At 38.4% G+C, this 17,039-nt stretch overlaps 1 protein-coding gene across 2 annotated transcripts in view; it reads right to left on the bottom strand.

Moving 5' to 3' along the window:
* LOC136783491 (rap guanine nucleotide exchange factor 2-like) overlaps positions 1–17,039 on the bottom strand; it is a 111,488-nt gene that overhangs the window by 80,812 nt on the left and 13,637 nt on the right. For both annotated transcript variants that reach the window (XM_066743699.1, XM_066743696.1), the window contains exons 2-3: positions 4,529–4,964; positions 53–180 (exon numbers count right to left, since the gene is read on the bottom strand). In XM_066743699.1, coding sequence (XP_066599796.1) covers positions 53–180; positions 4,529–4,597 — 197 coding nt within the window. In that variant the 5' untranslated portion in view covers positions 4,598–4,964. The remainder of the gene's footprint in view (positions 1–52; positions 181–4,528; positions 4,965–17,039) is intronic.

Consider the following 17,039-nt stretch of genomic DNA (forward strand, 5'->3'; position numbering starts at 1 on the left):
TCTCGCTTTTTACTCCCTAAAAGTATAATACATTGCAGAAGTCAATACTTACTAATAGAGAACATGATTCGCGTGATGTTTCTCATAACGTACAACTTTGCAAAGCCCACGAAGGAAGGAATCCCTGTACGGTCGTAATGCCTCCAGTCCCAACAGGCCATAATATATAATCTGCAGCTCCTGCAACAAAGAGTAATGGTTTACGGGCGTTAAAGCGCAATATTTCACATTGATGCGTGATCCCTTTTTACGTAGGACGAGAACGTATAAGATAAGATTACATAATAAGTTGAGGCGAGTGAATCACACCGCGCAAACAACATCGTGCACCACTACCACGGATAATTATAGTGGCGGTTCTGATGTTTCGTTTTGCATCTGGAGATGACTACGGGGAATCGAGGAGAACGAAGGGAAGCCACAAAGTAATTGAATAGACGATATTAAGCTTCTTCGTTCCAGACATGATTTAAGTAGAGAGGAAGTTGCAATGCTGATAAGGAAGATGAAAATCGTAGTTGAGCTTTCGCCTTGTGCACGGACGAGCCTCTGGCCAATTGTTAGAAATAAAGCCATAAGTGTGGCACCGTTTAACGGTTAGCCATGTAGGTTTGGCCTTACGCTGGAAATGACAATTTCCTTTAACGCGATCGAGGCGCGAGTCACGCAGCAATTGCCGGCAGGCCTGTAACGCTAATGACCCTCGTCTCGTGCTCGCGCGAGCCCACCACTCTACCTTACCACCGTAGCTATAAATGCATCTCAATGACAAATCCATGAATTTTTCTCTCATCCGTCTACACCATGATTATCAACATTGCAGCATGCCAAATGAATTACGAAGCTAAACCAACCTTTACGCTAATTTCCTTCTCTCAATTCCATTCTTCTTTTTTATCACGATGACAAACAAATTAAAAACTACCGAAGAATGTTTAAAAATAATTAATTTCCTTAAAACCGCAGTTTAAAACCGTGAAACTAACTGGAAAGATTGTATATACGAAAAAATAATGCAGTGCTTGTATATTTTTCTATTCCTGTCACAGATATCCAAACGTCTTTTCGTATGACTAACTTACGAATAATTTATATTATAATACTATAAATATTTCTATATACTTTATCGCACTGGGGGTGGCGTCGATATAATTACAGTTGATATTCTTTTTTCTTATTACGCTTCAACTATCTCAAGTGCATTGCGTTATTTTAATAGAAAAAAAAAATCAGATAACAGAATTAATTAAATCGCTAAATAGTCGAAGAAAGACATGCGCAAGGAGAATAAATCTCTTTATTATTGTTATATCGATAGATGGACGTTTAAATAATAAGCTTTGTCACGAAATAATAGCGTCGCGCAAGGTGCTGTACAGCGAGGCATGGGCGAAGCATAATGGGAAGTAAGAAGAGAAGGTTTGAGAAATGAGATTAAAGAAGGGGGGGGGGGGGGTGGGAAGTAATCGCAGGTGTAGTTTTCATGGTCGCGCGCGCGTTTATGCTAAAAGCTTTCTCCCTCGTAGATCATAGCGAGGCACGATCCTCGCAAATTCCCTGAATCCTGACGCGCCAACTCATTTGAAAAACGGATTGCAATCAGCAGCGGTAGCTGAGAGAGGGCGCGGAGGAAGCGCAGCTTGACTCGAGCTTGCCGCCAGGCAGGCCTCCTCGCTCGCATTGCTCAACGAAGGACTCTCTGGAATTTTAGTAACCTGAAACCATTTCTCGGAACGAGCTATTCTTGATAAGATTCCTCCACCTAACGAACGTATGTACCAATAGACGCTGTATATCAGTCGAACTTGTTCACCAAGCAGCGGCTAGTCAGAGATACGTTCGAGAGCTTTTATTCTACCGATTGTCTTTGCTGCTGAATGGAGAGAAAATTCTGAGAAAAATTACTAGAGTTATACAAGGTTACGTGTAATACAAGTACGGGAAAAATGGATCGTGTTTAACGCGTTGGAATGACGAGCACGAGATTCCACATCCAAATCCAGTTAAGGATAATAGTGTGTAAAATCTGCTTTTTATTAAGAAAAAGGAATGCAATTGATGTATACGTTGTAAAATGCAATGATTACGTGGAATAAAAGTTCAACGTCGAACGCAAATAAGTTATTACGTACTAGATTTGCACTCTCTTGCTTAACGTCATTGTCAGTGTATACTGCAAGTTAATATTTCCCATAGCTTCAAAAATAAAGTTGACCTCTGTATAAGTAGCTGAACCAACTGTACTCAAGTTTATTTACATTTTCAACGACTCGACGCAGTGTTTGTTTACTTCGTCCTTTCTCAGAATTACGGAGGAATTTTGTGAACCAATAAAGTATTTTGATTAATATTTCAAAGAATTTTCCATAATGTTATTGAAAAAGGTTATTCTACGTGTCTTGCTGTTAACTATTCCACGAATCGCGCGAGATTGGCGCGTGTATGTAAACACACCGGAGCTTTTCGGACAAAAACGTGAAACGTAACGGAAACATTCACGAAATCTTTCTCTAGGTAAAAAGCTATCGGTGAGCAATATCCAGGACTTGATTGAGTAATTAAAGGCCCGTCTGGGACACTTTACCCAAAGAGGAGATATACTTTCGTAAGATTAACTCTCCTAGGGTCCTTTTCAGAGTCTCGCTTGGAAAAGCGAGAATTACAGTTAGGTGCTTGATGAAACTTGTGTGTAAATACCTGCAAGAAATTAAAGGAAGAACGCGAAATAATTGAATATAAAAGAGTCGGAAGGTCAGTTTTGTCGAAGCAAACAAACGCGGTCAGTGGCGAAACATTTGAATTTTTCAACGAGTAATCTCCAGCAAGGCTGTATATATAGCACACTGTGTCTTTCGCACGCAGTCTCGACCGTTCCGACACAAATAGACCCATGCAAAGACGCGCCGTTACAGCACTTTTTTTGGTACTTCCTGGAGAACCAATGACGAGCTCAAGGTACACCAGATACAAATCTGCTAGGTATAAAGATAAAACTGAGCTTTTGAACGTCGCTTCACATTTCTAGCAGAATTAGAACCACTCGTCCGCTCGCTATACCCCCCCCCCCCCCCCTCCTTAATTCTCTTCGACTCTTCTTCTCCATAGAAAAAGTAGAACGGGCTCGCGCGGTAGCAAGACTTTCGTGAGCGCGAAGACCATTTTAAAAATAAGCTTTGGTAACGTCTTCGGGATATATTACACGAGATTCGTGATGTTGGTAATTGGAGTCGAAAAACTATCAAGTTTTATAATTATGGAAGAGTAGCAAGAGGCTTATTGAGAGTGTATCGCTTAATTAGTTTAATTGTACCGTGATTAAACGGAAGACACTGTTCGCTTTCCCAGAAGAAGGCGTTACCGCGTTCGTATATGATCGTAGAAAAGCTTCGGCTAATTGCCAAGCATACCTCGCTTATCTAATCTAGTTCGCACGGATGGTTATAGACTAGAGTCCGTATATGATTTAGCAACGAGTCGTTGCGCTATGCGAGATCATCCCTCGCGAATAGCTCTCTCTCTCTTCTTTGACTCCTGCGGCAAATTGTCGAGCAACCTGACACGAGACACGTCCACATTACCATTCCTCCGAAACTTTTTAATTTCCAACTTAAATATAGCGAAGAATCAATAATTCAGCGCTAAAACATCCAACCTACAAGCTGCAGCGTCTAATTTTGAGACATTCATTGGCCGAGTTATCGCTTCGTTATATAATTTGCGATTGAACCATCTCAAATAGGAATAAACAAGTCTGACTCAATTCGGAGATACGAAGAAGAAGCACGAGCTTATTTTAGCGATAGATCGGAGAACGTGAAAAATTCATCGTTGCTTTCTCGGCCAGCCAAAAATACCAGTACCAAAATTGATGTTTTGAATCTGGTGCACTTTGTATGTATGTATATATATATATATATATATATATATATAGGTGTTGGTTGCGTGAACATTGCAAGGTTTCTCGTTATCAATGTCTGCAGACTGGCGTTGGGCTACCATTGTAATTACTATAATTGATCATGGAAAGAGAAGGGCTTGGATCAGCCATTGAAAGCTCGAGGGGCTGTGAGAAAAAATATCCTATATACGGTTCGATAAAAAACACCAACGAAACTGAGGTTGCTCTGATGGAATAAATCAAAACAAATATAATTAATTAATTAATATACGAATTGTGTTCTTAACGCGTAATGGTAAATAAGGTTAATTTTCTTCAATTTGAGAAGAGTTCTTCGAGTTATTATTAATGACATTGATCAGTCAATGAAATCGTTGCAATGATTCGATAAAACGGTCAACCCAACCAAAAGAGCATTCTAAATAGTCTAAATCAATTTAGCAGACGACGAGCAAGTTTATCGAATTAAATTAAATGAATCGGAGGAGAGACGAGGACGAGCAAGAGTTAATTAATTAAACTCGAGCATTCCCAGTACAAATATTGAGTATACAGAATGGAGTTGGGCAAGTTTTGGTTTTTTTTTTGGAGAATTTTCTATAAAAAATCCAAAATTGGTTAAACTCTTACCTGAAGTGTTCTTCGTTCAGGCTCGCGGCAGAGTGCACGGACGAAACGCGGATCCAAATAGTCCGTCATACTAGTGTACGGCTATTTTTCGTTTCCGTATTTTTCTCAAGGACGTTCCTCTGAACATCGCCACTACAGGGTTCGAGGCGTTCGCGGTGTTTCCTCTTAAAATATCCTGGGCTCCTCCTTTCCGCTTGGCGCGTAATTCTTTCGATTTTTCACGCCATCCTACACATTTTGCTTCCCCTCGCACAGCTCTCACCTTTCACCGATCAATCCGACTAAACCGAGCAATCGACTTGGATCCTAATTGCCAGCCGTAACTGCTTGACTGATGCCAACGATCCTACGAGAAAACATTCCACTTGGAATAACTATTGTGCAGTCACAGAGTCTATCCAGTACACTCGCTTGTTCCTTGGCTGCAGAACGATATCTGAAACATGAAATATATTCAGTTATTTTAAGCCGAGTAATAAAGAATTATGCAATAAAATATTTTATTATTTAAAAGATTATTATTTTTATACCACGAGTAGTTCTTTGGATATTCTAATATTATTTCAACTTTAATAACACAATATTCTGTTTGATCAAACAGAATTTAACGTTGGGAAGAGTTTAGATATTCAAATATATATATATATATATATATAAATAGATTTTTGCATCAGGAAGATTCCAACTTGAAAGTTAAAAGTTGAGACTTTACAAGATTGATGGATTTGAATGGATCGAGTGAGATTCTGAAAATTTAGTGAATTTCGCGGTGCAAATGAAAAGAGGGAAGAGTGCGAATGTAGATGCTTGACTAATCGAAGGTTCTTGATGTAAATGACGGTGCAGAAATTCGGTAAATTTCAGGGAAAGAAAGGGGGCCCCAGGAGCCGTTAGGCCGATGCATTATGGGTGAAGGAAGGATCGCAACATTGCGGAAGTGGCCCATTAAGGATGCCGCACCTGCAACTACGTACACCAATCGTATCGATCAAACTGCACAGCTACGAGGCCACGACTCTTCTCCAACCTCTCAATCAGTCATTCTCCTCGATCTCGAGACAAAGTTGATTTCTTTGTATACCTAACGTTACCTTGATTTCACACATACACACACACACACACACACACAGACACTCTTTCTCTCTGGACAAATTATGCAAAATAATGCAAGAGAGAAATTCATGATGAATAGACGAGTAACACCGATCGTCCATTCATCGTGTAAAAATTTCCCGCTTTTCCAATAATCAGAGATGACCCTGAAATGGGCCACACGCAGGGTTATTAGTGCTTTGGGAACGATAAAGACATTTTGAGAATTCTTCGTGCTGAAAATGGAGGGGAACGAGATAAAACGACCGGGTTCCTGCAGCTATAGCTATGTAACATTAGTCCTAAAACATTAACATACTTTTATCGAGGGTCTGACTCTCAAATACATCCAAGATACGATATTGCCGTCGACCTACACTTTAACGAGCCAAAAATGAATCAGAGCCGACAAGCGTTACGAAGCTGAGTTGTTGTTGGTGGTTGGAAAATAGATGAAGGGTTTGCGGAGAGAATTTTCTTGTGCATATAATTGATTATTATTATGATTTCTTAACATATCGTTACGTAACTCGGGAAATATTAACAATAATGAAAAATAGTACAAGTGTTTTTTTCTCAGAATCTAATCTTCTATCCATTTGTCCAAGAAAATAAGTAATTTGCGTTGAATTTGGTATATATATATATATATATATATATATATATATGTATACCACGTGTGTCATGAGCGAATAATTCATACACACGTTGAATCCTCGCGGAATGAGAGGTACCGTTTCGCCGAGGCTCGTGAAGCAGTTGAAAATTGGAGGAAAAGAGAAAGGACCGAGATGAGAATTGGGTTCCAAGGGGGAGAAAAGAGGAACGAGTGCTCGGAAGAAGAGTCGATTTCTCGGTTCATCATCCGACCTTGGGTAAGTGACGGCCTTCTTCTTCACTCCGAAGCGAGTCCAGTCGGTTGGAGCAAGTGGCCACTCAACAATCTTACATTTTATCTGTATATATATAGTAACAAAACATAAAAAATCTCCTGCTGCTTGATCCATCAATTATCATTATAACGTCTTCCTCGAGAATCGAATTTCCCGGAAAATTTCAACACAAATGCAAGAACGAAAATAAAAATAAGCTTTGGAAAGATTGAGGTCAGCTTTCTTTATCACGAATCACAGGGGAGCTGGGTCGAAGTAGCAACAACATCTCTCGTATAGCAATGCGTTGTTTCGAATTGATCGACCTACACGGATGTATTTTCGTTATGCACTATATTTATTATTTACATATCCTAGGAATTTCGAGCGAGCGATATTTGAAAATTGAAAATCGATTCTACGGGAAATTCCGGAGTGGACGACTCGGTACCAAGTTCTTCTCCACTCTTAAACGACGAGAGTAAACTTTAAGGTTTCACAAATACCGTTTCGTATTTCCCCTATATATATATATATATATATATATATATATATATATATCAAGGATCGCGTGGAAATTCGACACGATTTATTAAGCAACGCGGAATTAAATTCGATCGTGCACTCCACTGCCGAAGAAAGAGTCCCGTGGCTCCAATTTGTTTCCTTCTGTACAGCTGTTTTTCTCATCAACGACGCAATCACCCATTTGCCCCGATTGTCCCGAAAATGAAACTCATAATCGAGCAAATTTCTCCGCGACAGATGTAGAGGGAAATCGCACAAGTGCAAAATCACGCGTGTCCAACGTAGTAGGCGAGAGCGGCTAACGATAATTTAATTTGATTGTACTATATACCTGATTCGAGTGACCCGTTAAATCTCCAGCAAAACTTGCAAACTATATAAAATATATATCGAGTTTTATACGAAACAAAACAATATATATATATATATATATATATATATATATATATAAGAAAAATAAAATGATCGCTCTAGTAAAACGTAATTATAAATCCTTAATGGAGATTTAATCTAGTTAACGGTCAATTACCGGTAATTAGAGTGGCGGAATAATTAAAGTGAAATACATGAAGGGAGCAGAGAAGAATTGATTAAATTATAAGAGAAGCTATAGCGAGTGGAGAAAATTCGTGTTTGTCGAGCGAAGAAGGTGAGTTCGATTATACGCTAATGTATTAGTTGTGGGAGGGAGACACGCATTGCGGTAAAATCGCAAGTTGGAGCGAGAAAGAAGAAAAAAAGAATAGAAGGAGGAATGACTTTGACGACCTTGCAGATCGGTTCTGCTTGGGTCTCTCTTATTTTCCTTACACTTGTGCTTATTTCTTTTCGCCGCCAACTTGTCCGGCAGCTTGTGGACTCCTTGCCACCATGCAGCCAGCCCCGAGTCTCCGAGGTTTTTTCTTTTCCCCCTCCCCACGCACCTTACTTCCTTTCTCTTCATTTCTCTCTATCCACACGTACAGCATAATACACGCGTATACAGAGCCACGCAAACGACTTCCTACGACGCACCGGGGCACAGGCACACCGACACCGCGCAAACTGGAATGTGCCACGGACGGGTAAATTCGTACAGACCCCTTGCTTTGCGCTTTTCCACCATTTTTCAGTCTGCTGCGCGAATTAGCAGCGGCACATAGTGCAAAGCACATTTTACACAGCACTCGAGAATCAAACCCATGGACTTTCTTTGTTTCATGTAACGTTGTAACTTTTTTTTAATCAAGTTAATTGCCGTAATTATTAATTAATCATGGTAAGAAGGGTTCCGAGTAAGCATTCGAAAATTGAGGGTTTGCGAGAGAAAGTATTCAAGGCTTCGATAAAAACATTAACGAGACTGAAATTGCTATAGAGTAATTAGCAACGACACACACATAGTGTTAAGCACATTTTACACATATATTACTCTTGAATCGATAAACGCTCATTCTTTTTCGATTCGTGTAAACTTGTATTGTTTTTGTAATCAAGTCACGAGTTGATATTAAAGGATTAAGGGAGTGAGACGAGTTGAACGTAGGTTTACTGGGGGGGGGACAGCCTGTAGATGTACAATCCAAAAAATGATAATTTTATTAAGTAGTAAAAATCGAAATTTATCAACCAAGTGAATAAAGCGCGTCAATAAATGACGTTGTAAAAATTTATTACATGCACCAATTACATCATATTGAGATTACTCTCGCAGTACGAATGGATATTCGCTTGAATGATTCAACGAAGGTTATATTGGAATAACTGAAATGGTTGTAATAATAATAGAGAAAGCTTCAAGAGTGGATGACTGTTTGTCTAAGGAATTATGGTTAGAAAATCATCGCGTTGGTCTAAACGTGAAAGACGCTGGTTGGTTGACACCTACACTAGTCTAGAAACGAGTCATAGATAAAAATAAACTTTAAATAGTAGAAGGGTGTATACAGGGTGTAATTCTTCATTTAATCATCATTCGAGCTATTAAATCCTACAATAATTACAATGAAAAAAGTCTAATAACATTTTTTTCTCTATGACGAATAATTGTTGAGATATTCAATCCTTTTAGTACAGCCAATAAGGTGGCTCGAAGGATAAAAAAAAAACACTCGTCTTTGTTGTTCTTGTTTTTAATCAAAACTAGTTTGAATAATGGAAAAAGAGACATTTATCACACTTTTTTGTGTAATTATTCGAGTATGTAATTTGGTGTTACACCCTGTAGAATATTCCCCCTCCCTTTCCAAGGTCCCTCCCACTTACCAATGAAACTGTGCAAGTGGAACTTAACCGTGAAAATGATCGTGCGAGTGCTTCCCTGTGCCAGCAGATACGTATATAGATGAGAGGTTTCGATCTGTTGCGTATCAAATTTTCTGACCGACTTGCATAATTATCACACAGACTCCTACTCCCATACAAAGCGTATCGAACCGTACTCCATCGCCGCGCCTCTCATTCAAATCATTTCCTCTCGAATTAACATCACCCTCCCCCCTCCTCTCAATCTCCCTATTCCATACAACAGTGTTATTTAGCATAACCGATTTATTCTCCACTTGAAAATAATTCAATTACATTTGTTTTGTGATTTTCAAATTGAATGGGAGAAAAAAAACGAGAACGGTTAAAAACCTTTGATAACACTTGACATGGACAAGAAATAGACTGATAATGCCTAACGTATGGTATACCTATATATATATATATATATAGCGCAGCTATTCTCGTTTTCCATCGTTGATTCTTTGGCGATTTCAATTGAAAAGAATAAGCAGCGACCCGATTGGAGAAATTGGAGAATCATGCGACTGTCAGGACTCGTGCTCCTCTTCTGCCACCATCCCCTCGTTTCAGAGAAATTTCTTTTACGAAAGCCACGCTCGATGACCCGGCTGTCGCCTGCCATTGGCATTCGTTTCTAAAGAAACGCTTCGGCGAAATGGCCGGATGAATTCTCAGTATGTGACACAAAGGTCGATGGGGGATCAAGGAGCAACTTAAAAACGCCAAATTATCACGCAGTCACGATTCCAACAGTGCAATGTCTCAATCGAGGTCTCGATCAAATCCCTCTGCACGATCAATCACAATAGTAGACCCGCAGTATTAATTTCATTATTCACTTCCACCGAAATTACGTGATTTTTCAGACAAGAATTGCAACGTGTAAAATATTCCGAGTCTGCTTTATTTTAGTCTAGAATTTTATATATAAAGAATTTCTCTATAAAAATTGTAATAAAAGTTATGAAGAATTTTCTAACGCATGAGTATCATTGTAATTTTGCAGTTTTAATTTAACAACAATTTTCTATATAGTAATATATACATGTTAAACTCTTTTTTTATACTCTATATAAATTTATAATTTCAGACATGGGTTACAAAATTGTTCACGACTGTCGTAACTTTTTAAAAAAATTTGTAGTACGCTTATTATTTAAGGTTTTAAATTCTACAGGCGAGCTTCGTCGAGATAATTTTAAGAGAGAGAGAGAGAGAGAAGGGAGTAAGAGAACAAAAGGGAGCAACAGTAACCGTAGCGTGACTATAGCGACTCGAAGCAAAGACGGCGACAACGCACCGAGACGAGCACGACGAGTGCAGCTTAGAAATGAAAATGGAACGGGACCTGCAGCGGACTGCAACGGCACGTTATACATACTGCGAGACTCTGCCTTACTCCATGCGCCAAATGCAAAAAGTCTCTTTTCCATTACCATACACTTCCTCTCTCTAACTCACCAACGTATTAATTACACCGTTACGTTCAATCATTTTTCTTCACACGACTATCAATGAGTCTGCGTGGAACAATGTATACGGAGTAATTGTTTCAAGAGTTTCCACCCTAAATGAACGAGGAACTCTAGTTAATATGGAATTTTTCTAAAACGAGTTAATTTTAATTCCAAGAAGGGCACTTAATAATTAAATATTATAAAAGAAACGTAAAAGTTTCCTGAAAATTTTTAAATAACGTTCTATCATTTAAATTGCATATATTTACTCTAAGCAATTATCATTTCACCCTGTCGATTGCTAGATATTTTTATTTACAATTGTGTATACTATAGATGCAAGGCTGCGCACGATTTACGTTATCAACAAACATTCGTTCGCTTATTTACAACTTCAAATCCAAATATTATAGTGCTTTTTCATAAAATATTATATAATATAAAAATAAAAATCGATTGAAAAATATTACCAGCTCAACCACTGTTTCCATATTCCATTTAAATTAATAAACAACTTGTTCCATACCTATAAATCTTTTCGTAAAAACAGTAGAACGAAGTAATTGCTTCAGAGCGAGTTTCCCTTATTGTCACGTCCGTTACGCACTCTTCTTCATCAGCAGAAACGAGAAAACATCTCCGTGCTTCCCATTCGGTGTTTTATAAGCGCTGAATCGACACGCGCGTAAATTCTTAAGCTACACACGAAACGCTCAACGCGCTCCGGCTTAAGTTTTTCAATGAGCGTATCGTCGTGACGCGTACTATATATATATATATATATATATATACATATATGATACATTGTGACGTCAAGAGTGGCGTTTCACACTGTGGTGCCCAGTGTACCAGGGTTTTATCGAGCTGTAGACTGTTTGAGTATAGAAGACGGTAGAGAGGCGCAGAGATTGAAAGAGTAAGCGACAATGATTTTGTCCAGAGATTTCGTGGACGATGCTGCAATAACCGCAACCGCATCCTTTCTCGCCTCTCGCGACAGACCACTTTCAGAGACCTCGTTGATTATTTCAACAGGCTCGAATAATAATCGCTACTTTCGTTCTTCCATCAACCCTTTCATCCCTATATTCCTAGAAATCGTTCTTCATACAGTTCTCATTTCTCCTTCTTCCTCCTGCAATTATTTTCTTTCATATTTTTATAGTAAACTTGGCGTTTTTTTCTTTTTTAAGAAAAAATTACACGCTAAAAATCACTATTTACGTTGGAATAATTATATTGAGAAAACACTTTAAATTTTGGAGAGTTTGCACCGTAAAGATTTGAGAAAAGTCAATCATTTTAACATTATTACTGCAAACTTTGAACATTTTTCCATCATTTTAACAGTTCATTTCTCTCTCTCTCTCTCTCTCTCTCTTTCTAATCTTTAATTATCACTTTTTTCAACAGTACTTACAGCACTTTACAACGATATCCACTAAAATTATAATTAAATGAACAAATTAAAGTAAAATTTTCACAATGAAATCTCACGATCACTGAATTTTAACGGACAAATCACTAAAGATTGCTGTGCTAAATATGAAAGATTATTATTTCAATAAGAAAAACTTGAGAAAAACATCGATATTTCTCGTAATTCCAACGTACGATCCTCTTACCGCACAACCAGCACAGTAATTTTTCATATAATTTCCCCTCCATGTACAACAGGTGTTACGCATGAAATTAATTCAAGTGAACGAATACGAAGGGTCGTGTCTGACTATAGGGTTGAGAATCACTGATAAACGGATGTAAAACGATATGCATCTAGCGCGCAGTACAGAAATTTTCAAGACCGTAACGGCTGCGTCGGTTTCTCCGACGAAGAATTTCCTCAATTTCCAGGATTAAATTTTTCATTGTTTAAACTTGGTGTGTATATAAAGCAGGATTAATCGTTGGTGTTTTCCAGGGTGGGGAAAAAATCCTTGGCCCACTGTCGAGTGCACACTGTTCCAGTTGTAGATGCATGTACACATGTGCACTAATAGTGGCTCATAGCCGAGCACTATCACTGTCAACATCTGCACTAGTAAGCAGCAACAACGAGCAACCAACAATAGCTCCCCAACACGCGCTGCGATTAGAAACGACCTACGCCACACCACATTACACCGATACATCCTAACGCGCTCCTGTTGTATACATACTTCCTCATTAACCAGCTGGATCGTCCCTTCCTATCTTTTTTCTACCACTTTTTTTTCATAACATTCTATTAATTCGACTTTGCACGCCCTCGTTCTCGCAACTAAATTTACACGTCTCTCTCTCTCTCTCTCTCTCTATCTCATTATTTTATGGATACACGTGCCTCGTTTGTGGAGCCTCATTCTTCGTTATTGTGGAAGTGATTATTGCTTCGTTGTCAAGTCCTACAGTGATTTTAAAAATAATTTTTTAAGAATTTGATTGATTCGAATGTTGAAGTGCGCTCGTGACGTAGAATATTTTGTTGAAAATCACCGAGTCCTGGAGGAAAGACTGTAAGGAAAACTTATTTGTATTACCGAAGAGTAGGAAGTAATATATAATTTCTAGCGGAAACTGTTTTAACCTTAGTCGAAAATCATGACGTGGCTTAAAATCACACTGAAACTTAAATTTTGTTACTATTTTATATTGTATTGAGAAAAATATTTTTAGACTTATTTTAAATTAATAATTATAATAGTAAAAAAAATATTGATAATTTTGCAATAGTCATAATATCAGAAAACATTTTTCACTCAGTCATGTGGTTCGTTATAAAAACATTTAGTAGAATGAGAATTAAATCCAACAACGATTTAAGAAATTATTTTTCAAGAATCCTATATGTACAATCGAATCGGTAACGAATGGCACAAGTTTTTGCGATGAAAAGTAACGAGTGAAAAATCACTGAATCCTGGGGGAAGGAGCGTAAGGAGGACTGATTCGCACGGGAGAGTAGAAAGTTGCCGATTTCTGGTGGAAACTGTTACGTTCGCGTAATGGATGAGAAAATTTCCACTAATCGTTCCAGCAGAGTTCCACACTTGTTTGGGAAACTCCCGGAATTTCGCTGCGCTTCTTAAACGGTTCATAGAAACCTGAGGAACAATGAACAATACTAGTTGACGCTCGTGTATATACGTGCATTGGTTTGCTCACTGTCCAACTTAGTCTACCGGCTTATACACGTAGCCTCCTTGGTCTCTGTGTATATATAGGGGGGTCCAACTCTCCACAGAGCAGAACTGGAAAAAGACGTGTATCTCTCTGTGTAACTATAAGAGATATTAAAATTTCCTCTATAACAGCTTTTTCAAACATCTTATTATTTGCATTGAAAAAGGTCTTGTGTGCAAAATTCCTTTAACCATAATAGTCGAGGAGATAACTGTCTACCGAAACGATGCTTTGGGACGTTTTAACTGTCGGACCCTGTACATACAGGGTCCACCTGTTGAAACGCCCCAGAGCATATCCAGAATAAGACACGTATCTCTGTAATTATAAGAGATTAAAATTGTGCATAAAAGTTTGCAGAAACGTTTTACTATTTGCATCCGGAAAGATCTTATGCAAAATTTTAATTTCTATTATAATTTTAGAGATACGTGACTTTTTCCAGTTAAATTCTGTATTTTTTTAATTAGCGGATTATGTATTTTATAATACGCATATTTTTTAACCCGTTGAGAGGGGAATATATTTTTTTTTTCAACATTCAACCCCTTTCTCATAATAAAAATTCTTTTCTTCAAGGTTATAAATAATACCATCACACCTATAGTGATAAAAAGAAATTGTTTCTAACTTTTCGATCCTATTTATTTCGTCAAAATATTATATAATAATGTTTAAATCCTATAAGGAAAAAAGTCGTCATACCCTGCAGTTAACGGGTTAAAGAACGTATATAAGAGACCTTAAAAAACTTTCTTTAAGCGGATTCAAGGTGTAAGGGTGAAACTTTGGACGTAGCTAATCATTTCCGTGCATAGTTTGCCACTTTTCCTCTCGCTTTCTCCAATTAATCATTCGACGCAAGCTTACACGTACTTAATCCCGTCGCGTCGATGTAACGAGCATCGACCAACCAACAACAACGGGATTATACTACAGATACATCTCTCACTGACAAATGGAGAATAAGTGAAAAACTAAGCTCTTTTTTTATCTGCACTCTCACACTGATATAATAAGCTAGAATTTAAAAACATGTGCTTTTCTTATTTCAATTAACTACACCTGTTAGATAATTCAACCAAAAGAATAGACTATATAGGTATGTTTTTTTAGCTACACTGCTTCACTAGTGCAATACGACAGAATGAGAAAATATGTTCCTCTTATTTCAATTAACTGTACCAGTTGGATAATTCAGCGAAAAAGAATGGAGCCTATATTTCGACAGGTATGCTGCGAGGAGTCGAATAATTCTTTTGGTGCTGTAGCGTAAGAATATACACAAGGTTTATATCTAACTGCGAAATATAAGATTTATAGCATAACTATAAATATAAAAATATTATTTTTCCACTATTTTAGTTGGACAATCATTACTCTTCATCCTAAACAATATATTCCCTAAACTAATCACATCGTTTAATACTAAATTAAATAAAAAATAAAATATTCAAGTCTCACACTCTAATAAAAAAATCAGCTACTTTGTTTCACTCATAGAAAAAGCCTTGTACAAAACTTGGCTAAAAATTACAGATTAAACATATAACAAAATCATTAACGAATCAATTTTTTAAATTGCTTATAATAACACAAATCCCATAAATTATTATATACGAAGAAAGCGAATGAAAGAGCCAAAGATAGAAAGAAGGAACGAAAAATGAAGGGTGAGAGCAGAGGAGAAAATCGCTGACGAGAAAGATCTCGAGAGGATTTGTCGAGGTAGACAAGTGGTCGCCGCGCGACGATAGGTACTTGTTGGATAGGATAACGCGTAGTATATACGCGAACTAGCAGCCTGCAAACGAAAGCATCGTAGCCACTAAGCTCGAAAATATACTCAGCCGTCACCACCCTTTCTTCTGCCAACGCTATTAATCGTACATATATATAGTACACACCTCCCCCCCCCCCCTCTTAAACCGTTTCATATCTGCCAGACTCGCAAAAAACTTCCTCGAACTTGAACCTAACTTGAAAAAAATATCATAAACGCTCGTAGACCCGAAGTATCCATCGCAAACAATTCTCGAACCGTTGCGTTCGTATCACCTGCCAGTTTGTTCCACGAAACGCAGAGAAAAGATACACTGGGAAATATTATGATTATATTGGATTCCTCGCAGTATATCCACTGGAAGCACATGTATATATATATATATATATATATATATACTGTACTATAGCAAATATACACACGGGCCAAATAGTAGCAGCACGCTGCGTGGGATAGTTCTCATCGCGTTATTAAGGTCCGCCACGTGTTTGCGTGCACTCACTCGCACAAAGGCTTTGAGACACAGGGCCTACATGCTGTACACCACGCGACGCGAAATAGCCTGCTAAATGCACAAAAGAATTGTTTGGTAGACAGAAAAAATTCGATATTTCCATTAATAGAGCTTCCAACTTTTTTTCTCCCCAGTTTTATTTATCGTTGGAGCACATACAAGGGTCGCGTGCACCAACCTATGACTCTGCAAAATTTTATTTGCTTCTTTCGACCTCCGCGCCACCAAATCAGCTTCGTTTTGCTTTTCAGGAAAGCACGACGCAGCGTTCTTCGTACAGCAATCACGTTTTAGGAGTTTCGGTGGTACGTACGGGAGACTCGTATAGGCAAAACGCGAATTATAATAATAGAAAGCTTCGAAGAGAGGCGTTGCTGCCGAAAGGAGGACTGAATATTTCGTAATAATATTGACTCGCACGGTTACTTATTCCTGGTATACATAGACGAGGAACGTCGATGAGAAAACATTGCGAGAGTTCGATAATTAGAAAGGATCTATTTCGGCGGTGTTCGGGACTCTTGCAAGAATTGGGGGGGGGAGGAATGGTGCGAGTAATCGATATTACGACTCCGGATTATCCGTTACTACGGCTAAAAGGTGCGCCCCGCCATTCGTCTCGTCTTTCAACTTGACTCGACGCTCTGCGCGCCGTCTGCGCACGGGACTCTCTACGTATTCCGGCTTGTATACATTTGTGTGGATAATTGAAAAGTGTGCGTGTGCGGATGTAGCCTGTGTGCAAGACCATATGGCACGGCGGGTGTGTATACTACGGCTTCTGTTCGGAAACAACGCGAGACGACTTCGTATCCATGCAGTTCCGTCTTCAGAC

The sequence above is a fragment of the Prorops nasuta genome, unplaced genomic scaffold, assembly GCF_024137725.1.
Source record: "Prorops nasuta isolate Cenicafe-Biocafe unplaced genomic scaffold, Cenicafe_Pnas_1.2 PNAS00033, whole genome shotgun sequence".
In the NCBI taxonomy this organism is placed as follows: Eukaryota; Metazoa; Arthropoda; class Insecta; order Hymenoptera; family Bethylidae; genus Prorops; species Prorops nasuta.